The 27,135-nt window shown below is 55.3% G+C and overlaps 2 protein-coding genes across 6 annotated transcripts; both read left to right on the forward strand.

The window, feature by feature from the left end:
• The first annotated feature begins 4,282 nt into the window (after positions 1-4,282).
• On the forward strand, positions 4,283-10,769 carry NAPSA (napsin A aspartic peptidase). The gene is made up of 9 exons (XM_027515055.1): positions 4,283-4,433; positions 6,860-7,001; positions 7,114-7,237; positions 7,425-7,543; positions 7,887-8,086; positions 9,157-9,279; positions 9,488-9,632; positions 10,198-10,296; positions 10,483-10,769. The coding sequence occupies exons 1-9, from the start codon at positions 4,351-4,353 to the stop codon at positions 10,672-10,674; spliced, it is 1,227 nt and encodes a 408-aa protein (XP_027370856.1). The 5' UTR covers positions 4,283-4,350; the 3' UTR covers positions 10,675-10,769.
• Positions 10,770-13,624: 2,855 nt separating this feature from the next.
• Positions 13,625-27,087, forward strand: KCNC3 (potassium voltage-gated channel subfamily C member 3). Of its 5 annotated transcripts, none has more exons than XM_027515052.1 (5): positions 13,625-15,935; positions 19,992-21,099; positions 22,207-22,398; positions 22,651-22,777; positions 23,787-23,874. In XM_027515052.1, exons 1-4 carry the CDS (start codon positions 15,048-15,050, stop codon positions 22,752-22,754), a joined length of 2,292 nt encoding a protein of 763 aa, XP_027370853.1. In that variant the 5' UTR covers positions 13,625-15,047; the 3' UTR covers positions 22,755-22,777; positions 23,787-23,874. The 5 variants fall into 5 exon arrangements, with proteins under 5 accessions (XP_027370853.1, XP_027370851.1, XP_027370852.1 ...); XM_027515054.1 differs by lacking the exons at positions 22,651-22,777; positions 23,787-23,874 and adding exons at positions 25,424-25,483; positions 26,551-26,636 and having other exon boundaries at positions 13,628-15,935; XM_027515050.1 differs by lacking the exons at positions 22,651-22,777; positions 23,787-23,874 and adding an exon at positions 26,551-27,087.
• Positions 27,088-27,135: the final 48 nt, after the last annotated feature.

Raw genomic sequence — 27,135 nt, forward strand, 5'->3', positions numbered from 1 at the left:
GTTTGAGGAATAACTAGGAGTGAGGGGGGGAATGAGAACAGACAGTGCCAGGGAGGTTGTTCTTTAGTCTCTCAGTCGTCGCCGACTCTTTGTGACCCCCTGGGCTGCAGTACGCCAGGCTTCCCTGTCCTTCACTATCTCCCGGAGTTTGCTCAAACTCATGTCCATTGAGTTGATAATGCGGTCCAACCATCTCATGCTCTGTCTCCCCCTTCTCTTCTGCCATCAATCTCTCCCAGCATCAGATCTTTTCCAATGAGTAGGCTTTTCACATCAGGTGGCCAAAATATTGGAGTTTCAACTTTGGCATCAGTCCTTCCAATGAAGATTTGGGACTGATTTCCTTTAGGACTGACTGGTTTGATCTCCTTGCTTTTCAAGGGACTCTTGAGAGTCTTCTCCAGCACCACAGTTCAAAGTATCAATTGTTTGGCACTTAGCCTTCTTCATGGTCCAACTCTCACATCCGTACATGACTACTGGAAAAACCATAACTTTAACTATGTGGACTTTTGTTGGCAAAGTGATGTCTCTCCTTTTGAATATGTTGTCTAGGTTTATCATAGCTTTCCTTCCAAGAAGCATGCGTCTTATAATTTCATGGCTGTAGTCACTGACCGCAGTGATGTTGGAGCCCAAGAAAAGAAAATCTATCACTGTTTCCACTTTTTTCTCTTGTATTTGCAATTAAGTGATGGGACTGGATGCCATGGTCTTAATTTTTTAAATGTTGAATTTTAAGCCAGCTTTTTCACTCTTCTCTTTCACTCTCGTCAAGAGGCTCTTTAGTTCCTCTTTGCTTTCTGCCATTAGAGTGGTATCATTTGCATGTCTGAAGTTGTTGTCATGCAGGGACTAGTGCCAAATCATGTAGTTCAGTTCAGTTCAGTTCAGTCGCTCAGTCGTGTCCAACTCTTTGTGACCCCATTAATCGCAGCACTCCAGGCCTCCCTGTCCATCACCAACTCCCGGAGTTCACTCAGACTCATGTCCATCAAGTCGGTGATGCCATCTAGCCATCTCATCCTCTGTCGTTCCCTTTTCCTCCTGCCCCCAATACTTCCCAGCATCAGTCTTTTCCAATGAGTCATCCCTTCGCATGAGGTGGCCAAAGTACTGGAGTTTCAGCTTTAGCATCATTCCTTCCAAAGAAATCCCAGGACTGATCTCCTTTAGAATGGACTGGTTGGATCTCCTTGCAGTCCAAGGGACTCTCAAGAGTCTTCTCCAACACTGCAGTTCAAAAGCATCAATTCTTCAGTGCTCAGCTTTCTTCACAGTCCAACTCTCACATCCATACGTGACGACTGGAAAAATCATAGCCTTGACTAGACAGACCTTTGTTGGCAAAGTAATGTCTCTGCTTTTGAATATGCTATCTAGGCTGGTCATAACTTTCCTTCCTAGGAGTAAGCGTCTTTTAATTTCATGGCTGCAATCACCATCTGCAGTGATTTTGGAGCCCAAAAAAATAAAGTCTGACACTGTTTCCACTGTTTCCCCATCTATTTGCCATGAAGTGATGGGACCAGATGCCATGATCTGAATGTTGAACTTTAAGCCAACTTTTTCACTCTCCTCTTTCAATTCAGGAATGCCATTGGTATCTCTGATTCTTAGATCCCACCTTTTTTCCCCCCATTTCTCTCATCTCCTCCCATGTCCTCCCTTCCTTAGACTGCAAAGATTCTGTGGTCAACCACCATAATCATGCCCTTGCCCAAGTGACATGATCTCCTTTCCTCTTTCTCCCTCAGTCATACTTACCTGGCAAAACCCCAACCCTGGTTGAAATGAACTCACTGCCTTCTCTGTGCCTGCTCCCACCCAGCTGAACTCAGGAGGGAACATGTTTCAAATGTGCGGCTGCAAATACTCAGAACCAAACTGCAAGGCTGCCACCGTTTTCCTCTCCAGCCCCTAAGAAATAATTTTCTCATCTCTTCTCTCTAAACCTCCAGCCATTCTCCCCGCTCTTCATTCTCACTTCTTCTTTTGCTGAAAAAAAATAGAAGCAATAAGAAAGAAACTTCCTTAGGCTGGCCCCAGGGACACTACAGCTCACTTGCAGAGGTGTACTCTTGCCCCTCCCGTGAGCATGTTGGGACAATCTGTAAGAGGCCAACCGCTCCACTTTGACATTGAGTCTCCTCTCCTCTCCCTACCCAAACATTTCCTTCTTGCAGTGTTTCCTTCTCTCTGTTGCATCATTATTTGTGCAACACTTGAGCCTTTGCTCCTTTAGGATTCCTCTTCACTGAATGCCCCCACTTCCTCATGGTGCTGTTGAGAATGCTTCCTGAAACTCGAGGGTCCTAGGCCCTCCCTCTTTGTAACTTCACCCTTGACAATCCCTTTCCTCCAGCATCCAGCTAAGCTACAACACCCTAAAGGAAACCCAAAGTCCAGAGACGGAGTCCCAACAAGATTTTGAAAGCAGATCTTCTGGCCTTACTGAAGCTCTATGATGATGGCTGCCTCAGCTGACATCTGCCTGCAACCCCACGAACCAGAAGTGCATAGTCAAGCTGCTTGCAAATTTCCAACCCAGAAAGCTCATCAAAAAATAATAAATGATTATTTCTTTTTTTTCCAAATTTTCAACGTTTTATTTTGTACTGGGGTATAGCCAATTAATATTGTTGTGATAGTTTCAAATGAACAGTGAAGGGATGCAGCCATATACATACATGTATTCATTGTCCCCCACACCCCCTCCCATCCAGGCTGGCACATAGCATTGAGGAGAGTTCCATGTGCTTTATAGTAAGTCCTTGTTGATTATCCTTTTTGAATATAGCAGTGTGTACATGACCCTCCCAAACTCCCTGACTATACCTCCCCCCAGGAACCATCAGTTTGTTTTCTAAGTCTGTGAGTCTCTTTCTATTTCATAAGTTCCTTTGTATCATTTCTTGTTTAGATTCCACACATAAGGGATGTCATATGATACTTCACCTTCTCTGTCTGACTTACTTTACTCAGTATGACTCTCCCTAGGTCCGTCCATGTTGCTGCAAATGGAGTCATTTCATTCTTTTTAATGGCTGCGTAATATTCCAGATATTCCACATCTTCTTTATTCAGTCTTCCGTAGATGGACATTTAGGTTGCTTCTGTGTTCTGGCCATTGTAAACAGTGCTGTTTATGTCTTAAAGCACTCAGTTTGGGAATGATTTATTACACAGCATTAACTAACAAGTACACCCTCCTAAGTTTGCTTTTCTCCAGTTCTAATCAATCCTTTTAAATGGAAATACCATTAATACAGTTGTAATAATGTAAATGAATTTTTTTTTTCTGATAGACTCTTGGGCTGTATCTTGGGCCTTTGGAATCAGAAACTCTGAGGGTGGTATCTAGAAATCTAGGGCACTTTTCAGTTGGATTTTTGGATACTTCTCAATATTTAATTAGGGAAAGGGGGCAGACACAGACACTATGAGTTATTCTTATACTTCCCTGGTAGCTCAGACGGTAAAGAATCTGCCTGCAATGCAGGAGACCTGGGTTTGATGCCTGTGTTGGGAAGATCCCCTGGAGAAGGGCATGGCAACCCACTCCAGTATTCTTGTCTGGAGAATCCCATGGAAAGAGGAGCCTGGCGGGCTACAGTCCATGGGATCACAAAGAGTCAGACACGACTGAGCAACTAACCACAGCACAGCAATGGGACTATGAACTGTTTTTATTTGTGTGTGTGTTTCATTATTTTCCAGATAAGACAGTAAGTGGGTCCTCGGACTTCCCTGGTGTCTAATGATTAAGACTTTGCCTTCCAGTGCAGCGGGTGCAGGTCCGATCCCTGGTCAGGAGTCAAAATCCCACACGACGCATGAAAAAAGAAAAGAAAAGAAAACAGAAGCAATATTGTAACAAATTTAACTAAGACTTTAAAAACAGTCCACACCAAGAAAACCTTACAAAAAAAAAAGAAGAAGCAGGGTTCTTGGTACTCTGGCAGTTTGATTCTCTCACCCTCCCCCCAGACCCTTCACAAACACTCTGCCCATCCCTTTTGTGGCCCAAGAAAACCCTTGTGGTTAATGAGTCTCAGAAAAAAATGAAGTGAAAGTTTAAGTAAAAGAGACAATATCTAAAGAATGGAGGGGGCAGGGCACAGAAGACCCTCCACCACGCCAGTAACATAGGATAATATTTCCGGAGACCCTACAGAAATATTCTGCACATCCCTTCAAAAGCACCACCCATTATCCCCACATCACCCATCAAAAACTCCATGTCTTAGTGGAGTGGGCAGTGACCAGGGTGGAGTCTCCGCCCTGAAAACAGAAAACGGCTCTGAAAACAGAGCTGCAGGTCGCCTGGGTCCACACGGGTCCCTGGAGATGTCTCTGCCACCGCTGCTGCTGCTACTGCTGCTGCCGCCTCCATTCCTGACCCTGGAGCCCGCCAGGGCCTCGCTGATCCGGTACTGGGGACCCCCACCACCCTCAAACCTGGGACAGATGCTCTCCCTCTTGCCCTCAAGTCCAGGGCTCCCCAGTTCAGGGACTCCAAACCTGGCACCCCAGCATCCATGATTCCTATCTTTTCGGTTCCTGGGTCTCTGAATTGGGCTCTCACCCACTGAAGGCTCCTCCCTAATCTCTCCTGAGACCCAAGCCCTTTCAGTCCAGGGTCCTCCACCCTGAGACCCTGGGTTGAGGCCCATCCCGAAGTACACATTTTTGGAAGGACTCTGCTGGTCCCACTCTGAGCTGTGATCATCTGATGCTGAAATCTTCAGACCTGTGACACCCCTCTTCCAACAAAACTTGGAGAGACAGGTCTGTGACATTTAAATTGAGACTCCCCCAGTTTTTCATCTTCCAAACTGTTGAGGTCTCAAGAAGTCCCGTTTTAGGGACCCCTATGAACTCATCCCCACCTCTGATGCCTCCCCCAGTCTTTCCCTTCCTCTCCTCTCTTCTCTCCACTTTCTGGAACTCTTAATGGCAAGAGGGGGTCTACTCTTCCAGGAAACATTTTATCCCCACTTCATATTCTTAAGCCTCTCAAAGATTGAGTCATGGATGGCGGGGAGCGGGGGGAGCGGGGGAGGGCACTGCGGAGAGCAGAGCCCCAAGGAGAAACTACAAGCAGGTACAGAAAGATTACGGCACGTGATGTTCGCTAACCTACTTTTTCAACCTAATAGATCATGGCCACTTCCCAAGTTAATGCAAAGAGACTCTCTGAGTGTTGACTCAGGACCAACAGCACTGGCGTGAGCAGGACCCAGGAACCTGGTAGAAACGCAAATCTTTGGGCTCCGTCCTAGACACCTACTCAATCAGAAAGTAGCAGTTCTAAAATTTATTTCACTTTTGCTGCTGCTGCTGCTAAGTCACTTCAGTTGTGTCCGACCCTGTGCAACCCCAGAGACAGCAGCCCACCAGGCTCCTCTGTCCCTGGGATTCTCCGGGCAGGAGTACTGGAGTGGGCTGCCATTGCCTTCTCCAATTGCACTTTTGAATATGTACTTATTTGGCTGCACCAGGTCTTAGTTATGACGTACAGGACCTTCTCTTCGACATGTGGGATCTATTAGCTGTGGCATAGTACCTCTCAGTTGAGACATGTGGGATCTTAGTTCCCTGACCAGGGATGGAACCCACGCCCCTTGCAGTGGGAGCTTGGAGTCTCAACCACTGGATGTGCTGGAACTCCATTGCTTTGCACAGGTTTTCTCCAGTTGCGGCGAGCGGGGGCTATTCTTCGTTGTGGTGTGAGGGCTTCTCCCTGCAGTGACTTCTCTCGTGGGGGAGCACGGGCTCTAGGCCTGTGGGCTTTGGTAGTTGTGGCACATGGGCTTAGGTGTTTCGTGGAGCGTGGAATCTTCCTGGACCAGGAATGGAACCCATGTCCCCTGCACTGGCTGGCAGAGTCCTATCCACTGTGCCACCAGGGAAGTCCTATATACATTCTTTTTCCTATTCTTTTCCATTATGGTTTATTACATGATATTGACTATAGTTCCCTGTGCTATACACTAGGAACTTGCTGTTCATCCATTCTATATATATGATATTGATAGTTTCCGGGACTTTCCTGGTGATCCAATGGCTAAGACTCCAGGCTCCCAATGTAGGGGGCACAGGTTTGATCCCTGGTCAGGGAACTAGATCCTCCATGCCACAACTAAGAGTTTGCATGCTGCACTTAATACATACCACAATTAAAAGATGCTGCAACAATGGCCACTACCCCGTGTGCAGTAACTAACACCTGACACAGCCAAATAAATAAAATATTAAAAATATTGACAGCTTGCATCTGCTAATCCCAAACTCTCAATCCATCTGCCCACCCCGCCCTGAATATGTTAGAATCTTGGGAGAACTTCATGTACGTCCATTCTGGAATGGCTTATTTTACATCATTTGGAATGTCTTTTATTGAAACATTTTGGGGAGAGTCTGTTTGGGATGGTTTGCTCTTGGGAGAGTCTTCAGGGGGAATCTGTCATTGTGGTTTGGTAGGTGTTTGGTGGGGGTTTTCTGGAAGGTCGCTTTTGTAGGGCTCCTGGCAGTGACCCTGATGCTTGGAAAGGTTGAAGTCTGGAGAAGAAGGGGACGACAGAGTTTGAGATGGTTGGAAGGCATCACCGACTCGATGGACATGAGTTTGAGCAAGCTCCAGGAGTTGGTGATGGACAGGGAAGCCTGGTGTGCTGCAGTCCATGGAGTAGCAAAAGGTCGGATGTGACTGAGTGACTGAACTGAATGGGTAGTGACCATTACTCCAGGACCATGGAAATGTTTACACTGTCATCATATCCTCTTTGGGGCAGTCTGTTATGGAGGATCTCTATAAAGGGTAGCTCCTGAACTGTTGGCATCTCTTCCCCCACAGGATCCCACTTCGAAGAGTCAATATTGGATTCAAGGCCCTGAACCCACTGAGGGGATGGGAGAAGCTAGCGGAGCCCCCCAGGTTGGGGGCTCCAGCCCCTGGGAACAAGTCCCTCTTTGTGCCTCTCTCCGATTACATGAACGTAAGTCACAGCCCTACAGAGGCTGCCCCCCCAACCTCCCCCAGCCCCCACCCCATCCTTCCTGCCTTCAAGTCAAGCTCTTCATCCACAACCTCTCCTGTTTTGCCATCAGGTCCAGTATTATGGGGAAATTGGGCTGGGGACCCCCCCACAAAACTTCTCTGTCGTCTTTGACACTGGCTCCTCCAATCTCTGGGTTCCGTCTGTGAGATGCCACTTCTTCAGTCTACCCTGCTGTGAGCTTTCATAGGGGAAATTAAGGTTGAACTCGGGCAAAGGGAGAAGGGGGGCGGGGCCTGGTCTTAGGGTTTTTGAAGACCTGTTGCCTTCCGACACACCCTCACAGGTGAGTTGGCCAGAGGGGCAGGAGGCACCGGGAAGACCCCTCTTCCCCAGTGACGTCTCCCTGACCCTCTAACCTAGGGCTCCACCACCGCTTCAACCCCAAAGCCTCCAGCTCCTTCCGGTCCAATGGGACCAAGTTTGCCATTCAATATGGAACCGGGCGCCTAGCCGGCATCCTGAGTGAGGACAAGCTGACTGTGCGTGACGTTCTTCCCGGGACGGCGGGAGCCTAGAAGCAGCCCATTTCTAACATTATCTGGCTTAGGGAGGGGTTTGGAGAGGCGGGTCCTCCTGGGTAAACAGGCAGACACGGCTTCGGAAATGGGAGGCGGGGCTTCCTGGAGGAAGGAGGGTGGGGCGGGGCCTCCTAGGCAGCGGTGGGGCTTTTCCAGGCAGAGCTTCCTAGGCAGTTGGAGGTGTTCACAGCTTCAGGGGGTTTTGAGGACCCGATCTGGGATTCATGCCCTGGTTTGGGAGACCTCAGAGTTATGTAGGTAACGTCCTCCTGGAAGTAACTCACTCCTTTTGAATCTACCCCAGATTGGGGGAATCACAGGTGCAACAGTGACTTTTGGGGAGGCTCTGTGGGAGCCCAGCTTGGTCTTCACTTTTGCCCACTTTGATGGGATACTGGGCCTCGGTTTTCCCGTTCTGGCCGTGGGAGGAGTTCGGCCCCCGCTGGACAGACTGGTGGACCAGGGCCTACTGGATAAGCCTGTCTTCTCCTTCTACCTCAACAGGTAACGGATGAGGGTCTACCTTCCGCTTAAGTTCTAGTCCCAAGAAGGAAGTTCTGCCCTCCTTCAGGAAGTCCCTTGCCCAATAAAGGAAGTCCCACCCTCCATTCAGGAAGTCACTGTCCCAATAGGAGAAACACCTGGACCCTATTCAGAACTTCCACTCGCTAAGCAACACCTTGAGACCTATTGAAGAAACTCACCATCATTTAAAATGTTCCACATTTCAAAACTCAAACCAGGAAATTCCATACCCTACCCCATCAAATACTGAATTTAAGAACCCCATTTCAGCATAAAGAAATCCCAATTACATTTGGGAACACACATCAGAAGTCAGGAATTGCCCCTTTTAACCTAAGAAGTCCCATCTACCTTTTAGGAAGCTTAAACCTTACACTCAAAAAAACCCCAGCTGTCATTCAGGAAGTCTGCAGGGAGGAAATTCTATGTCTTTTAGTTATCTAGATGTCCAACCCAGGAAGTCCCATCCACTTTTTTTCTTTTTGCCCGGTCAGCATAGTTCCCCAACTACAGATCGGACCGGTGACCCTTGCAGGGGACGTGCGGAGTCCTAACCACTGGACTGCCAGAGAATTCTTCCACCTAACACTTAGTAGATCCTGTCCTTCCACACTTCTGGGAAGTCCTCACCCGCAACCCCCATTCCCACTCTCAGCCAGCTGAAGTCTAATTCCACTGAATGTCTAGACATGCAATTCAGAAAGTCTCATCATCCACCTGGGGTGCCTCACTCCTCTCAATCATGCCACCCAGAGCCAATTCAGAAATCTCAATGCTCTACTCCCCTCAAAGTCCTACTTTCTATGGGCAAATCAAGAAGTCCCATGCCCACTTCAAGAAGCCCCCCAAAACCCTGAAATCCTAACCTCCCCCAAGAAAATCCCCATTTCTCTTCACTTCTTGCCTTGCTTCCAGTCCCCACATTGAGGTCCTGCCTGCATCCCACTATCCCACCTAGAAACCAGACACCACCCCTTTGGCAGGAAGTCCCTCCCTTGGCCTTTCCTGGGGCTAACAGGAGAAATTCCCATGACTGTCTGCCTCTGCAGGAACCCTGAGGCAGCTGATGGAGGAGAGCTGGTCCTGGGTGGCTCAGACCCAGCACACTACATCCCACCCCTCACCTTTGTGCCAGTCACGATCCCTGCTTTTTGGCAGATCCACATGGAGCGGTGAGGAACCTGGCCTCCTAGGTCTAGGAGGAGTGGGCTAGAGCCTAAACTCCATGGTCCTGGGGAAAGGGGAGTTGGGGATCCACATTCCTGGGTCTGATGGAGAAGGGGTTGTGGGCCTGGACTCCTAGGTCTGAGGGAAGAGAGGGCTGGGGGGTCTTGCCTCGTAGGATGCCCGCTCTAATGACTGCCCCCTTCTGCCTCACAGTGTTCAGGTGGGCACAGGGCTGACTCTCTGTGCCCGGGGCTGTGCTGCCATTCTGGACACAGGCACGTCTCTCATCACAGGACCCACTGAGGAGATCCGGGCCCTGCAGAAAGCCATTGGGGCAGTCCCCCTGCTGATGGGGAAGGTGAGGACCTGGTCTGGTGCACATGGGCTGGGGAGACTCACAGGGATTTAACAGTGGTCACTGTACAGGATGCTATGGCCTGAGGGTGGGAATCAGATGGGTAGGAGGGCATCCCAGGGCAGAAAGCACTGGACCTTGTGAGTGGGAGGTTGGAGGGAGTAGTGGGAGAAAGCAAAGACACTTCCCTAGAGTCTATCCTGAGTGTCACAGTGCATAGGAGAGGATGGTGATCCAGGTTTACTGGATGAGAGTGAGTGAACATAATGAGTATAAGACTAGTTACATATACCTGCAGGCCCAATATGGCCCGTGGGCCACCAGCTTTTGATTTTCAATTAGAGGTAAAGAGGACCTGATCAAATGGGAGCCTAGGATAAGTGGCAACAATTATACAGTAGTGAGGAAGAGCCAGTAAGGCTACAGAAGACAGGAGATCTTGACCACACAAGGTCTTTAACACCTAGTTGCCCAAAATGGACATGACCCTGCGGCACTGGGGAGTCACAGAAAAAAATTGAGCCGAGAAGGAATCCCTCATTTCGGACTTGTTCCTCTTTTTCCTCAGTACTACATCGAATGCTCGAAAATCCCAACGCTCCCCCCAGTCTCCTTCCTTCTTGGGGGGGTCTGGTTTAACCTCACGGCCCAGGACTACGTCATCCAGGTAGGTGGCCGTCATAATGACGTCAGAGTGGCGCGTTTGGAAGGGTGGGGCTGGGAGTGAGACGTCACTAGGTCCAAGCAAGCGGCACAGAAACACGTCTAGGGGTGGGCCGGGCGAAGCTCTGGCTCCTAGGAGGAAGGCAGGCCGGTGAGCGTGACACCTGTGACTGGTCTTATCGCCCTGTAGATTACTCGGAGTGGCTTCAGTGTCTGTTTGTCCGGCTTCATGGCTCTGGACGTGCCTCCGCCCTCAGGGCCCTTCTGGATCCTCGGTGATGTCTTCTTGGGTAGCTACGTGGCCGTCTTCGACCGTGGCGACAGGAAAAGCGGCGCCCAAGTTGGGCTCGCCCGCGCTCGACCTCGCGGAACAAGACAGTGAAGGGGCGAGCTTGCGCAGGCGCAGTCCTTAGGTTGAGGCTCTGGTTGGGCGCATGCGCACACCCTGATAGTAAAAGATTTACTATTTACATCAAACTTATCGAGGTCGCTTCTTCTTCTTCTTTTTTTTTTTAGGGGGAGATTTTAAGGGGAGAAAAAAGTTAGTGTCCGGCTCTCTGGAGTTGAGACAGAAAGGCATTACTCCTTTTCTACCAGATCACACCAGTGGAAGGATCTTGTACTACGAAGCCCATGAAGCCCCTCGCCTACACTGCCTCTCCTCAAAGGCACCCGACGCCGCAGAGCATCACGGACGTTGGAGTCTGAGCGGTGTTCACGCTCTGACGTGGGCGGGCGTAGCCACAACACGCGTAGGAGGCGACAGGTCGCGACCGCAGCGACAGGTGGCAGTGGGGGGGGGGGGGGTGTCTGAAACCGTAAAGGGTTTCCCAACCTTTGTTCTAAGGGGAGGGCATACCATTCCCGCACACTTTATCTCCTGTTCCTCCTCTCGACCTTTGGGATTTCGGGACCCCTGGGTACGCCAAAAAGGCGGGGCTTGAAGCCCCCGGGTGGGTGGGGGAGCTGAGCCGCCCCTCCTCCGGCGATGATGTCACTCCCCCCTCCGCAGCCTCTAGCTGCCCAGAGCTGCCGGGGTTGGGTCACCCCTCCCCCCACCTCCAGCCCCGGATTCCCCCATCCCCGCCCCGCCTCGACTTGGGGTGAGTACGGAGGAGGGGTGGGGGGGAGAAGGCTCAGGGTCCGGGGGTGGTAAGACAGCCCAAGTCCCAGTTTTGAAGGCGGGGGACAAGGGAGACGGGGACTCAAAGATTACAGCGGAGAGGTACTCGGAGGGTCTCTCGGAGGGATCAAGGATCCGAGGCAGAGAGTTCCCACATTTTCAGCTTTAGTGCCTGGGGGAGACTGTCCGTCCTGGATTTGGATCTGGTAGGAATGTGGGCAGAGGAACAAGGAAGGGGTCTTGGAAGTCAGAAACAATTCCAGGGCTTTGGGGAATGAGAGAGGGAGAGTTAGGAGGGGGCGCCAAGGATGATGAGGGTGAGAGTTTGGGGCTTTCAGGAATTTTGTGTCTTGAAGGCCTGGGAAAGGATAGATGGGGAAGGAGGAGGGGTGGGGAAATGGTCTGAAGACGTGAACATTGACCTCCCCTCCCCTGGTGTCTGTCGCCAAAAATCGAGTCCACTTCCCTCTGGTCTGTTTGCCAAGCTGGTGTCCCATAGCCCAAGCCCTCCTTATGCCTTCAGAAGCCTTCCGTATGGATGGAGAATCCAGGCTCATAAATCCCCCCTCATACCCCGGTGGGGCCTGGAGAGGGCTATATGGAAGTGAGGGCATCCACGTTTCCCAGGGCCTGATGGAATCTGGATCATCCTTGACCAAACCTCTTCCCCTCATCCCATGGTCTCTAATCCCGAGTCTCATTCCATATTCTCCCCTATTTCAGCCTCCTCGCTTCTTCCTCCTCCCCTCCCTTCTGCCCGGGCACCTTCTTCCACACCTTCTGACCTTTGCAAAAATGCTGATTTGGTAACTTGATCCAGTGCCTGGCTGCTGTCAAATGCAGAAAAGTACAGAGTTGGGGTGGGGTTGGGGGGGAGGGTATAAGGGGGGATACTTGACTTAGGTCCTTACCCCAGCGCTTACTCCCAGCCCCTAATGCCCACTCAACCCCTTTACTAGGATCCATCCCCACCCCCACCTGCCCCCAAAGCCTCACTCAACCCAAGCCCATTCCTTCACCTCAGGATTCACAGCTTCTGCCTAGGGATACACCAGAATTTGGAGCAGAAGAAGAGTAGGAAGTCCCGATGTCCTCTCGGGTCCCATGGGAGCTTGAGGACTGCCCGAGAACACTGGGTCAGGGGGCAGTGGGGGATCCTAGGTCTGCGGGTGGGGGAGTCGAAGGAAACTACCTCCCAGATCCGCAGGACGGGCCCCACTTCTGCAATTCTGCAGTGACGCAGCCTCGAGTCCTGGCCAGGATGAGGGTTAGAGAGGGTGATTCAGTGGGAGCCAGAGAGAGAGGGACAGAGATCCAGGAGAGGGACAGAGGCCAAAGGACAGCAGGACAGAGCCCCAAAGAAGTGGGGACAGAGACCCAGAAAAAGGGGGACAGATTCAGAAAGGGGTCAAAGAGGCACGGGTGAGAAGGGGGTAGAGACCCAAGGGAGGGAAAGAGACAGGACAGAAAGAGAAAAGGCAGTGACAGAGGGGCGAAAGAGACGGAAGAGGGGGAAAAGACGCAGGGAAGGAGGTGGTCAGAGAACAAGAGCTGGGGGGACCGAGACCCAGAGAGAGGACGGAGGAGACCCTGGCGGGAGGGGAGTATTGAGGACAGAAACACAAAGAGGAAGGACAGAGACAGGAAGGAAAAGAGACCCAGAGAGAAGAGTTCAGGGACCCAAGAGAGGAGAAAGAGGCCAGAGAGAGAGAAATCAGAGAAGAAGATAGAGGCCAAGAGAAAGACATTGAGGGTGGAAGACCCCGCCATGGTCCGGGGAGAGGAGATTGAGGCTTAGAGAGCAGAGAGGTAAGACTCGGAGGAGGGGGACAGAGACCCAGAGGGAGCGCAGAGACTTAGAAAGGAGGGGTCAGAGTCTCAAAGGAATAAAGGGCAGAGGCGGGGGGACAGATATTCAGAGAAAAAGAGACACTGATGAGATACACAGAAGCCGGAGCGGGGATGTGTAGGGAGGCGATACCAACCAGCCGCCGCACCTGCCGGGGATAGTGCAGAGCGGGGAGGCCCGCAGCCCCTGACCAGCCCCCTTCCCTCCCACAGGCACCGCCTCCGGCCGTCGCAGCCCCAGCAGCAGCCGCTGGCCCGGCCCCTGCCCCGCGCCTGCGCTCTACTACCCGGTGGCTAGGCCCGCCCAGGGGGCGGGGCCGGACCCGCTGCTAGGCGGTCCGCCTAGTTCTGGTCCCGCCCTCCGTTGGCCCCGCCGTGGTCTCCCCGCCCTCTCTCCAGGACGCTCTGACACCTGACTCCGCCCAATTTCCTATCGGCCCCGCCTGTTTCCTCAGCCTAGACTGTGCTTCCCGGTGTTTTAATGGTTTCTCCCCTCCGCCTCCCTTAAGACTCTCCTCACCAGTTCCCATCCATCCCTCGGTTCTCCTGGCTGCAGTCTGCCGTTATCTATACCTTGTCCCCTTTCCCTCACCGCGTTACCCCCTTTAAGGCCCTGCTGATCCTTAAGACTCTCTCCCAGGTTATTTGGCCTCCAAGACTTCCCGTTCTAGGTTCCACCGCTCCGTCCATTCCGATAGCCTTGTACTCTTTGCAGGTTTCACATTTTCCTTAGCCATTCTCTACACTCTTAGCCCTGCCCCGCCCCCGCCTACCCTGGTTGCTTTCAAGTCCGTTAAAGCCCCTCTCCTCTCTTAGTCTTGCATTTCCACAGGCAATTCAAGACGTTTTCTACCATTCGTGGACCCCACCCACCTCTCACAGTCTCTTCCCATCCATCCTGGCATTCTTCTGGTCCAGGCCCGGTTAATCGGGCCGAGTTTGCAGCTCCGACCCGGTACTTTCTTTACCTCGCCTCCTCCATTAGACCTAGTCAGAAGCTCTCAGGTTTCCAGGCCTCGCCCCATTCCGTCCCCTCTCTACTGGGTCTTAGTCCCTCTTCCCCTTTCTCTTTTCCTTTTCAGTCCAGCCTAGTGCCACTCTTCATTTCCAGTTCTCGCCCCTCGCCCAGTCCCGCCCCCTCACCCTCCCAGAATTAGGACTTTCTAATTTCTGTGGCCCTGCCTCTTCTTAAGATCCGCCCTGCCCCGTCCAAGCAATGTTAGGATCACAACCCGGCAGTCCCCATCTGCCCCACTCCACCAGGTACTGCTTGCCGGCGCTTTAGGCCCGTCTCCATCCAATTCGGACGGCCATCCGCCTTGTGGCCCAACCCCTGCCTCCGCCAGTCTCGGTCAGGCCCCTTTAAATAGCTTGGACAAGTCCTATTCCTCTATCCGCCCCGCTCCTTTTTTTAGTTAAATCAGATATCTTTCTCACATCTAGCCCCGCCTCCTCTGTTCTCCTAGTGCGGCCAAACCAGGCAACTTTCGCGTCCCATCCAGCCCCTTTAACACCTCGCTCGGCCCCGCCCCTTATCTCAGAAAGACCCAATCGGTGTGTCGCATGTGCGGCCCCGCCCCGTCCGGCAAGACAGTGTTGGAGTCTGGGTCCTTTTCTCAGTTTAAGCCCCGCCCCCATCCCTTCCAAGGCCAATCAATTCAGCTTCTCCCTCCCTTCGGCCCCGCCCCTTTCCTCCATCACCTACTCTCACCCAGTCACATCTGTCTCTCCCCCGTGGCTCCGCCCCCACAGCGCCCCGCCCCTGCCGCTCCGCCCCCTATCCAATGCTGAGCTCAGTCTGCGTCTCGTCCTTCCGCGGGCGCCAGGGGGCTAGCAAACAGCAGCCGGCGCCGCCGCCGCAGCCGTTCGAGTCCCCGTCACCGCTGCCCTCGCCGCCGCCGCCACCACCGCTGCTGCAGCAGCAGCAACCTGCACAGCCCGGCCCCGCCGCGTCCCCGGCGGGCCCCCCGGCACCCCGCGGGCCCGGGGGCCGGCGCGCCGAGCCATGCCCCGGGCTGCCGGCGGCGGCCATGGGGCGGCACGGCGGCGGCGGTGGCGACAGTGGCAAGATCGTGATCAACGTGGGCGGCGTGCGCCATGAGACGTACCGCTCGACGCTGCGCACCCTGCCGGGGACGCGGCTGGCCGGCCTGACGGAGCCCGAGGCGGCGGCGCGTTTCGACTACGACCCGGGCGCCGATGAGTTCTTCTTTGACCGGCATCCGGGTGTCTTCGCCTACGTGCTCAACTACTACCGTACGGGCAAGCTGCACTGCCCGGCCGACGTGTGCGGGCCGCTCTTCGAGGAGGAGCTCGGCTTTTGGGGCATCGACGAGACCGACGTGGAGGCCTGCTGCTGGATGACCTACCGGCAGCACCGGGACGCCGAGGAAGCGCTCGACTCCTTCGAAGCACCTGACCCTTCGGGCGCCGCCAACGCTGCCAACGCCGCGGGCGCCCACGACGCGGGTCTGGACGACGAGGCGGGCGCGGGCGGCGGCGGCCTGGACGGCGCCGGCGGCGAGCTCAAGCGCCTCTGCTTCCAGGACGCGGGCGGCGGCGCCGGGGGCCCGCCAGGGGGCGCGGGCGGCGCGGGCGGCACGTGGTGGCGCCGCTGGCAGCCCCGGGTGTGGGCGCTCTTCGAAGACCCCTACTCGTCGCGGGCCGCCAGGGTGAGCGCTCTCTCAAAGCCCCCATCCCCCTCCCCTCTCCTGGAGCTCCCAGACCCTCAGGGCGCTCCCTATCCTCGCCCTCAGCCCCTGGCCCCTCTCAGACCCTCCTGGTCTCTCAGCCTCCCAGTTTCTTAGAAGCCTCTTACCCCATTCCTGGGTCTTCCGTACCCCTCTGAACACACCCACCTCTCTTGGCCATCCCCAGATCCTCAGAAGATGTTTCTCCAACCTGAGAGCCCTCCAGACCCCTTTCAACCCCACCTTGCTTCTCTAGTCCATCCTAGACCCTTAGAAACTTCTCCGATGGGCCAATATCCTAAACAACCTACCTGAACAGCCCCACCCCCGCCTTTCCTGGACCCCTCTAGAGAGCTTTCAGAAGACCTTTCCTCAACCCTCAGAGTCTTCCCAGCCTCTTTTCACCTCTTCTCACCTCTCTGGGCACCTTTCAGACCCTCAGCGAACTCTCCCCTAGCCTTCATTTTCTTGGACCTCCCTAAATCCTCAGAAGACATTGCTTCCTCACCCTTAAAGTGTCCCAGGGCTTGTGAACACTGTCTCCATCCCCTACAGACCCCGTGAAGCCTGTTCTTCAGTTCTCCAACCTTCAGTCCTGCAGGCTCTCCCAGCACCTCTCTCATTCTCCCTCTGCCCATCTCCAAATCCCCTCCCTCTTTCCAAGTTTGCGTCTTCTGGTTATCTTTGAGCCCTCCTGCTTCTTCTGCCCTTTAAGTCTCAGAATAGTTCCCACCCCACTCTCAGAGCCCCCCAGACCCCTCTGAACCTCCAAACCACTTGCTCCTGCTAGGACACTCCCCCGTCACCCTCACTGCACGCTGAGTCTTGGGGCATCTTCTCTCCTGGATCCCTGCTGCCCCCTCTGTGTTTCACATCCCTTCTCGCATTCTTCACACCAACTCCTCTCCTGAGGGTTTCTCAATACAGCTCCAGACTTCCCCCAAAGCTTTCACACTCCTCCTCAACGTCTCCAGAAGAGTCCCGAGCCCCCAGAATGTCTTTCATCTCCAGAACTTCCCATATGCCCTCTAGAATCGCTTCTGCCTCATCCACAGATTCTCCCAGCTTCTCCGTTCCATTGTTTAAACTGCATAGCCCACTTTCTATCTCTGGGACAACCCCACCCTCACCCCCATCCTCAGCCTCCCAGCCTTTTTCCTAGTCAGTAAATGACTTTCCTTCCTGCTCCAGAACTTTTACCTAACCTCAATCCTTGGGACCCTCAAGTTTTCAGACCCAAAACTTCCTTCTCAAAATAGCTCCCAGTTCTTTCTGGTTTCTTTCCACCTGTTCCCCCATCCCTGGTTCCAATCCCTGCTTGCTTGCTTCATCCTTCTCAACAACCTCCGCCCCCCCACTACCCAGTCTGAAGCCTAGAACTGGGCTCCTCAGCCCTTCCTGACCCCCGTCCCTGCAAAATGAACCAAAGAGCCCACACTCCAGCCTTATCCTCTCTCCCGCCTTATCGCCCTCAAAATTCTAGACTACCCCCAAAGATCCCTTCATCTCCCCGCTAAAAAACTTTCCTCAAAAATCTGTAACTTCTTTGGCTAAATAGCTAGCCTCCCCACTAGTTCTCACTTGAACCTCTTCCTCCTCCTAACTTCCTCCCTGTGTTGATGGAGAGAAGACAGTTCGAGATAGGGGGAATAAGAAAAAGGAGGGAAAGAGGAGAGACTCCAGCCCCCCTCCTAGCCTCTTGGGGACCCAAACACCCGGAGTAGCTGTCCGGCACCCTCCCCCCACCGTGCCGCGTCCTGGGCCGGGAAGGACGCGGAGCCGCAGTGCCGCATTCACGCCGGGGGAGGGAGTGAGAGGGAGGGAGGGGGGCCCGGAGGCACCGCATAAAGTTTGGTCCCCGGGAAGCGCTGAGTTGGCAGGATTTGGGTTTGGGGTGGAGGGAGGTGGGGGAGAGGAGGTGCGGAAGGGACGTGGCCCTAGATGCCCCCACAGGCCTCTGAGAGTCACCCTCCTTCCATGGCCTGGGGAGCCCTTCCCTCTTGTGACCCCATTGAAGGGTCCTGAGGTGAAGCTAGGGGTTCAGGACAGCTCCGGAGGACATTTATTTACTTTACAGCTGTGTTTTGAGTGTCCATGTAGTGTCAAGCACTTTCTAGCCTTCAAGTGAAAGTTTGAGAGTCGAGAGCTGAAGCCAGAGCAAAGTGGAGGGTCCGGTTTCCTCCCCCCTCGCTCCCCTCTCCGTAATCTCCCCTTTCCTTCTTACAGGTACTCCATGCTCTCCTACCCCTTCTGCTTTTGAACCATCTTGGGACAAGGGGGTAAACCAATCCTGACGCTGTCCAGCTGCGCACTGCGGCGGGTGCCCACCTTTCTTTCTGTGTCCTGGGAGGGAAGGAGTTACTCAAGCTTCTGGCCTGTGGCCTCCCTCTGTGAAGCGGCACCGCGGCTGCGCACCGGCTGTTCCGCTCCGGCCCGGTAGGGGTTAAGACTGCTCCCAGTCCCTGCGGCTGCGCACTGCGGCGGGGGAGCTGTCCGTGGTGCTAGCCACCGCGCGCCCCGCCCCCTGGCCTGGCCGGCCCGCCCCCACTGCGGTGCCGCAGCCTGCGCGCTGCGCCCGGTTCGGAGTGGGGTGCGGGGCGGGGGGCGGGACCGGGCATGCGCTCTGCGCCGGCCTCTGGCCTCTTAAACCACTGCGGAGAAACGAAGAGGGGGGTGGGGCAGAGGGCCAGCGCTGACCCTCCCTCCCCCTAGGCTACCCCAAGGTCTAGGGTCATTTCTGCAGCCTAACACTGGCTCTCCTCTCTTCTCTGCAGCCCCGTCTCTCTCTTCTCTACCTATCTGATTAAAGCTCCCTCTACCTCAACGCCCATCCCCTTCTCAGGACTAACCCTACTGCTTTGACCTCCCTTCTATATATTTGATAAAGCCAACTACAATTCCTAGAGGCCTTCAAGATCTTGACCCTGCCTTCAGTCCTCAAGGCCTTCATCAAAACCCACACCATTGTGCGCTCAGGACACAGATCCTTCCCCATCTTGAAATGATCCAGGCACCCATACCTCTGAACCTCCGACCAGTCCCCTCACCTCTCCTTGGACCTAGCCCTACCCTCTCCCTTTCTTCTACGCCCAAGCCCCAGACATTCCCTTCGTTTCCAGAGCCTTAAACCCCACCCCTATCATCTTCCCTTTTTTTCAGTCTTGACCCTTCACTTTCTTCTTTCTTCAGAGCCCTGACACCGCTCCTCTCCTCTGTGGGTCCACCCCTTTGCTGTTTTCTCTGGGTGAGGGCCTCACCCAGCCTTCTCTGTTTTCTCGGACTCGGTCATTAGCATCATGGCCCTTAAACATTGGCACCTGAGGTCTCAATCTTGGCCCCCCTTTAACTGATGCCCCTATACCCTAACAAAAGCTCAAGCACTGGTTTTGGGGCCAAGTCCTTTGTATATTCATCTAATGTAATCCTTACAATAATCCTGTAAAAATAAAACACCAAAACTTGAGGTTCAGAAGGCTTAATCTCCTTGCCCAATTAGGCAAAGAAAAAGCTGGATTCAAACCCAGGCTTTCCTACTCTTAACCACCTCCTGGTTCTGCCTCCCCATCCACCTTCTCCCCTTCCCCTTCCCCCCAGTTCCAAGGCAAGCCCCAAAGCCTCTGAGACACAGGATGAATGGTTTTAGTCTCCCTTCCCCCACCCCCCAGCAGAATCATTGGACCCTGCCAGGGACCCCTGAGATATGACACAGGGAACAGGAGGGTGGTGGGGGGGGGGGTGGTGGTCTAGGAGACAGAGCACAGAGCCAGAAATTGCTGTTTCCAGGAAAGAAGTGGACCATCTGCTGCTGCGGCTGGGGCCAGCTCCTCTCCCGAGCTGGGGGAGAGCTGCCTCTGATCCTTTTGCAAGCTTTAGGGAGAACAGGATGCAAGAAGCGATGGACGCATTGGGGCTGGGACACCTGGATTCCCCTGGAGTTTGGGTCTGAGAAAGGGGCCACTGGGAGGGTCTTGGGTAGATGGCTGGTTGACCAGATGCCTGGGTCACCTTTTGCCCTTTTTCTCCCACCCTGCCCCACAGTATGTGGCCTTCGCCTCCCTCTTCTTCATCCTCATCTCCATCACCACCTTCTGCCTGGAGACCCATGAGGGCTTCATCCACATCAGTAACAAGACAGTGACACAAGCCTCCCCGATCCCTGGGGCTCCGCCGGAGAACGTCACCAATGTGGAGGTGGAGACGGAGCCCTTCCTGACCTACGTGGAGGGCGTGTGTGTGGTCTGGTTCACCTTTGAGTTTCTCATGCGCATCACCTTCTGCCCAGACAAGGTGGAATTTCTCAAGAGCAGCCTCAACATCATTGACTGTGTGGCCATCCTGCCCTTCTATCTGGAGGTGGGGCTCTCAGGCCTCAGCTCCAAGGCCGCCAAAGACGTGCTGGGCTTCCTGCGGGTCGTCCGCTTCGTCCGGATCCTGCGGATCTTCAAGCTCACGCGGCACTTCGTGGGGCTGCGCGTGCTCGGCCACACGCTCCGCGCCAGCACCAACGAGTTCCTGCTGCTTATCATTTTCCTGGCCCTGGGTGTGCTCATTTTCGCCACCATGATCTACTACGCTGAGCGCATTGGCGCCGACCCCAACGACATCCTGGGCTCCAACCACACCTACTTCAAGAATATCCCCATCGGCTTCTGGTGGGCCGTGGTCACCATGACAACCCTGGGCTACGGAGACATGTACCCCAAGACGTGGTCGGGGATGCTGGTCGGGGCGCTGTGTGCCCTGGCCGGGGTGCTCACCATCGCCATGCCGGTGCCCGTCATTGTGAACAACTTCGGCATGTACTATTCGCTGGCCATGGCCAAACAGAAGCTGCCCAAGAAGAAGAACAAACACATTCCCCGGCCCCCGCAGCCTGGCTCGCCCAACTATTGCAAGCCCGACCCACCCCCACCACCCCCCCTCCCTCCTCACCATGGCAGCGGCGGCATCAGCCCCCCACCCCCCATCACCCCGCCCTCCATGGGGGTGACTGTGGCTGGGGCTTACCCACCGGGCCCCCACACGCACCCTGGGCTGCTCAGAGGGGGAGCGGGTGGGCTCGGAATCATGGGGCTGCCTCCTCTGCCGGCCCCTGGGGAGCCCTGCCCATTGGCTCAGGAGGAAGTGGTTGAGATCAACCGGGCAGGTGAGGAGGGGTCACCAGGGGTGGAGGGGGGCGGAGTGGGCAGGCAGAGGTGGGGTAGTGCTGAGGGGGGCAGGAGGTATGTGCTGAGGCTCGGAGGTGGTCACCAACGGACACAGGAAAGAGGAAAGGGAACAGCAGGTGCTGAGGCCAGAGAAGAAGCAGGGAAGCAAGCAGTGATGGAGAAGCAGATTTCGTGTGAAAGAGTTTTAGGGAGAGACAGACCTACAGCCAAGGTATTCAGGGGGTCTGGGGGGAGGGCAGAGTGATCAGCCATATGGTGAGAGGGACTCAGAGTAAAGGGGGGTGGTTCAGAGAGACATGGGGAGAGAGTTTCACATGGGAATCGAGGACCAGAAACAGGCCAGGGGCAGCTGCAGCTTATGTGATGAAGGAAATGAGAGGAAAGTTGACTGAGCCTGTGCGTCCCTCCCCCCAGGGGAGTCAGAAGCAGGGATTGGGGTGACTGTCCGGGGGGAGGGAGAGGCTTGGGGGCCCCACCCCCATGCCTTAAATAGGTCAAGAAAGGGAGCTGGGCCGCCCGGCCCCCCATCTTGCTCCCTCAGCCGCTGACCCAGTTTCACACCAATTAAAAATAGCTGGAGTCAGAGCCTAGGGGACCCCCACCTCCCCCTCCCTCATCTGTCACCTTCCCAACGCCTCCCCACTGTGCCCTTGCCAGCGTCCAACACCCCTCCCTAGACAACCACCTCCCAGCCTCCTCATCCCTCCCAGCCACCCTTCCAAACCTATCCCACAGCATGCACCCAACCACAGCTGAACCTCATTCAGTCCATTTCAACCACGCAGCCCACCAGTACCCAGCTCACTTCCCAGCCACCTCTTCTGTTCCCATCCCTCCAAACACCCAATGCCCTGTTCCAGTGCTGCCCTTCTCGGCACCCAGTGCCTGGCCTGACTCCACTTCCTGGCCTTCAACACCCTTCCCTGCTGTCCTTCCCAAGACTCAACACCCTCCTGGCCATGACCCTGCTCCCCAAACCCACCAGCCACACCCCCCTGACCCCCGGCACGTCTGGCACCCTCTCCTCCACAAGTTCCCACACCTCACTGTCGCCTTTGTGTCTCTGTCTGCCCCTCTGAACACAGATCCCCGCCCCAATGGGGACCCTGCAGCTGCTGCACTTGCCCACGAGGACTGCCCGGCCATTGACCAACCCGCCATGTCCCCGGAAGACAAGAGTCCCATCACCCCTGGGAGCCGGGGCCGCTACGGCCGGGACCGAGCCTGCTTCCTCCTCACCGACTATGCCCCATCCCCTGATGGCTCCATCCGGAAAGGTGAGGTGCCCTCCACTGGCCCCCACCTGGGACCCTCCCTCTCTGCCCTCCCCTAGGGGAGGGCAGAGAGGGAGATGGGGGAGGAGGTGCTGGACTTCCCTTCCCCCACCTCCTGGCCCCCAATTCCCTCCCTCTCAGACCCCCTCCCCCGAATTTCCTCACCACTGACCCTTCACCTGTCTTTATTGCATCTCCATTTCCCCCCCACCCCACCCCACCCCGGACCCTCTGGCCTCTTCCCCCACCCCCCAGCCACTGGTGCTCCCCCACTGCCCCCCCCAGACTGGCGTAAGCCAGGCCCCCCAAGCTTCTTGCCCGACCTCAACGCCAACGCTGCAGCCTGGATATCCCCCTAGTGGACGAACCCCCTCCCCCCGGGGTAAGTAGCCCCCATCCCTGTGAACCCCTTCCCTCCTGACTAACCCATCTGAGAACATGCAGCCCCCACTGACCGAGACTCCCACCCCCTCACTGTGAACAGCTCCATCCAATTAACCCCCAGCCCCGACACTGACCCCACACCCATCTGCCCAGGACTTGCCCTGCCTCTCACTAACTGCTAGAAATCACCCCACCCCTTCCCACCGTGTGCCTGACCCCCCCACCCCAATGGCCTCACGACTGACCTCCATCCTCACCCCCATCCACATCTCTTCCCCTGCCTCCCCACCTTGGTTTTACTTTTGTTTGTTTAATCAAGAAAAGGGGGCATACACCCAGGACGTTCTGAGTACAGGATGAGGTGAGAAAGACTCAGCCACTTATGCAGTCACTTGTGGCTTGGACAGCACTTACCAAGCACCCACATACATGCTCCTGGTGCTAAGCACAGGGAATCAACGGGGAGCACATCAACCCTGTCCTCTACCCCCAGTTTGGTGGGAGAGGCAGATGCAGACCCAGACCTGAGGCAGGAGAGCAGGCTGAGCTGAGGAGCCCTGTCCTGGGATCTGGGAAGGAGCAGGTCAGACATGAGTGTGAACAAGCTCTGGGAGTTGGTGATGGACAGGGAGGCCTGGCGTGCTGCAGTCCATGGGGTCACAAAGAGTCGGACACAACTGAGTGACCGAACTGAACTGAGGTCCACTCTGGGACTTCATGAGGAGGCACTGGAATGGGGAGACTGCAGGTCGGGAGGCTGAGGTGGAGGCTGGAGTGAGGGTCCCAGGGGAGAGGACAAAGCCTGAGCCAGGGTCAGAGCTCCAGGGATGGGGAAGAAGAGAGGCAGAGGAACAGGGCCAGGACTGGACAGTGGGGAGGTCAGAGAGAGAGTGAGGGGACAGCAGGTGAATTATTCAGCAAACATAACTGCACACTTTCCACATGCCATATATTCTGTAATCCTCACAACAACCCCAGCTAACCCCTAACTTCATTCATTCATTCAGCAACTAATGATTGCGGGTGGAGTTCCAGGCAGTGGAGATTTGGCAGGGCACAAAGCACACATCTCCCATCACAGAGCTGATACTCTAGAGCCCTGTGACAACGTACTATAGCCAAGGGCCAAACCTCTCCGCCAGTTGCTTTGTAAATAAAGCTTTATTGGAACACAGCCACTGTGTACAACAGCAGAGTGGAATAGTTTCAACAGAGATGTATGTTATGGCCCACAAAGCCCTGGAAATATTGACTATCTGGCCCTTTACAGGGAAGTTCTCCACTCCATGAGTGGGGGAAACAGAAAACAAACAAGATAATTACTCTAACCAGGTCAGATAAAGGGGGTCTGTTAAGGTCTTTCTGAGAAGGCAACCTAAAACTTGAAGCTCAAAAAGGACCAGCGAGCAGAAGAAAGAGCAAGTTCAAAGGCCCTGAGGTGCTGAGGTGGGATGCCCTTGGTTTGTTAAAGGAATAGCAAGGAGGAAAGTGTGGTTGGAGTTGAATGGCCAAGAGGAGAGGGGAGGAGCCTAGGGGGAAGTGTTTTGGGCCATGGTGAGAGGCTGGATTTGATCTTAAAAGTGTTGAGAAGCCACCTGAAGGCACCTGGTCCATCACTTATTCATTCAACAAACACCTATGAGTCTTCCTTCCAAATGCAGCTTAAAGAATCCCTAGCTGCAGCCTAAGGAGATGGCAGAGCAGGACTCAGGGAGCCTCCAAGGAGAACCACATCTAAAGCCCCTTCTTTCACGGCCCTTTCAGAAGCTCAGAGAGGGCCATGGCCAACCGCCAGCCACAGAGCAGATGCAGGACAAGAAGTAGGCTTGCGGGCTCCTAGTCCAGAGGGGACTGTCTGGCTCTTCTTGTTCCATTCCTGGACCTCTCCTGTTGCAACCCTCACCTCCCCCATCATCCTCCACTGTCATCTCATTACCAACCCCCACCTCCCTGTTCCCATCTCAGCCCATCCCCGCTTGCACCCAGCCCTGTTGCCTACTCCCTTTGTTCCCCCACCCCCAGGTCTGGATGGGCCCCTATGAAATTGAGGGATGGGGCAGGAGGACTTGGGAATGTGGGTAAGGGAGGAGTTGGGGGATTGGCGGAGGTTGGCTTGGGGGGGGGGGTCTCTGCTTCTTTTGCCTCTAATGCAAAATCCATTCATTGAACTCAAATAATGGCTGGAGCTGATGGGGCTGGCTGAACTCCCTCCCCCAACTCCCTACCCCTTCCACACACCTGTCTTCCTCTTTTAACTTCTCCTTCACCCTCCACTGTTCCCTAGCCCCCCTTCTTTCAAGACCCTTCCTCCTGACCTGGTCCCCACCCACCCCATCAGCCCCCTTCTCTGTCTTCCCTCAGGTGCTGCTGGGTACAGCACCTGACCTGCATCCCCCCCTCCTCCCCAGTATTCCCCCTCCTCTCTCCCTTCATCCTCCCCCCACCCCCCCAAGCCACCCCGGAAGCTCCTTCCATATTTGATGTCTCTGGCCGCCCCCCATTTCACTGCTCCCCTCCCGCGGAAAACACCAGAGAGGAGGAAGAGATCCCGGCGTTTCTCCGGCCCCCCAACAGTGAGGCTGTGTTGGGGGGTTCTCCCTGGCCACCCTCCCCCCGCCGTGACTCTGTGTATTTCTGTCCCCAGCTCTTGTCACCGCCTGAGACCTCGCGAGACCCTCGATCCCCCCCTGCCCCTTTCCCCCAGGTTAGCAACTGGGAATGGCTGGGAGGGGGTGACTCCAAGATACTGGGCTTCTGACTCCCCCCCAGGCCCTGTCTCCTCCTGTCAAGATGCCCACGTCCAGAGTGACCCATTGGTACTGGCTAGGAAAGCCCTAGAACAGCCCAGATACTGGCAGAACTCTCAAGACATTCCTAAGTTTTCAAGAAACCCCACACCTGCCCCTAAGCCTTAAATCCCTTGAGTATCCAGATGCTATCAGGACCTTCCCATCAGAAGGTTCCCATCTGAAAGCTTGAGCCTTTAAAGACAGCCCATTACAACCTTCGGCTGAGCCTTGCCGACATCAGACTGCTCTTGGAGCTGTCCTTCAGCACCACCCTGCCCCGGCCCCGCCCAGGGGGGTACTGCCGACTTGTGCTCCATTCAGCCCCTCACAGTCCACCCCGCAACGCCCCGTCCTCCTCTTTCTCCGTCTAGGTTAGCCCCCCACCGCCTGCGGCCCCACCCATCACTTCCCAAGCCCTCCCCACCAGCTGCTCGCCCACTGGCATTCCACCCAAGCTCCCTCCCCACGCCCGTGCTGCCCACCATCTGCCTCGCTGCCCTCCCACCTTTTTGCCTCAGACGAGGGGGCCAACTAGGGGGGACGGGGGTTGGGGGGGCGGGCGGTGGTGGGGGCAGGGTGGAGGAGGCTCGGTGGGTGCCACCTTGCCTCCTAACCCTGAGTCTCTCCCCCCTCCCCATGTCTGCACCTTTCTCCTCGATGCCAACTGACTGTCCGATTTGTTCACTTCTCTCTCGTCTCCTTGGTCCGCCTCTGTCCATCTACCCGTTTCCTGCCGTCTGTCTTCTTGTGTCCTGGTGTCCGGCTCTCTTGTCTCCACCGTCTCTCTCTTGCCTTCTGTGTCCCACCTTCTCCCTCCACCTCTTCCTGTCTCTGTCTCCGTCTTTCTCTCCATCTCGTATCCCTTCTGTTTGTTTCTCTCCTGCTTCCCTCTGTCTTGGGGTCCCGCTGTCTGCTGGACCCTCCGCCTGCACCCGCATCTCCTCTCTTCCTTTTGTGTTTCTGCCCTTTCCCCCGCCCCCAGGTTACGAGAAATCCCGCAGCCTGAGCAGCATCGCGGGCCTGAGCGGGGTGTCCCTGCGCCTCGCCCCCCTTGCCACTCCCCCCGGCTCCCCCAGGGCCGCCCGCCGCGCTCCCCCAACCCTGCCCTCCATCCTCTAGCGCTCCCCTCCCCCCCGTGGGGGGACTCGGGGGTGACAGGGAAGAAGGTCAAAGGAGCTGGGGGTGGGGGGTGGGGGAAAGGGTTTTTTTTACAAAAACAAAAACAAAAAAAGTCATTAATAATATGCAACGGAGACGACGACGCCAGCAGACACCCCCGGGCCCCTCACCCAGACCTGGGCCCCCAGGATGGAGGGGGAGGAGCCAAAACCCATTCCCCCAACTCTGCCCCTCCTTAAAAAAAAGCCTTCTCAGGTCTCCAGAGCCATAGGAAACCCCCGCCTCCCCCATCAACTCGTGTAAATACGTCCAAATTATGCCAATCACATTTTGGGTCGCCTCCCCCCAACTCTGCATGCCTCCTCCAACCTGGACCCCCGCCCTCTCCAACTCCACCTCAGCAATAAGCCGCGGGGGGCTGCATGCCGCGAGCAAGGGAAGGGACATT

This window comes from Bos indicus x Bos taurus, chromosome 18 (genome assembly GCF_003369695.1).
Source record: "Bos indicus x Bos taurus breed Angus x Brahman F1 hybrid chromosome 18, Bos_hybrid_MaternalHap_v2.0, whole genome shotgun sequence".
NCBI classification, from domain to species: Eukaryota; Metazoa; Chordata; class Mammalia; order Artiodactyla; family Bovidae; genus Bos; species Bos indicus x Bos taurus.

Bases quoted from the DNA above. Each gene is read 5' to 3' on its own strand.
- NAPSA (XM_027515055.1), top strand. From the start codon at position 4,351: ATGTCTCTGCCACCGCTGCTGCTGCTACTGCTGCTGCCGCCTCCATTC. The intron at 4,434-6,859 runs GTACTGGGGACC...CTTCCCCCACAG, and splicing joins GCCAGGGCCTCGCTGATCCG to GATCCCACTTCGAAGAGTCA. The intron at 9,280-9,487 runs GTGAGGAACCTG...TCTGCCTCACAG, and splicing joins TGGCAGATCCACATGGAGCG to TGTTCAGGTGGGCACAGGGC.
- KCNC3 (XM_027515050.1), top strand. From the start codon at position 15,048: ATGCTGAGCTCAGTCTGCGTCTCGTCCTTCCGCGGGCGCCAGGGGGCT. The intron at 15,936-19,991 runs GTGAGCGCTCTC...CCTGCCCCACAG, and splicing joins ACTCGTCGCGGGCCGCCAGG to TATGTGGCCTTCGCCTCCCT. The intron at 21,100-22,206 runs GTGAGGAGGGGT...CTCTGAACACAG, and splicing joins GGTTGAGATCAACCGGGCAG to ATCCCCGCCCCAATGGGGAC.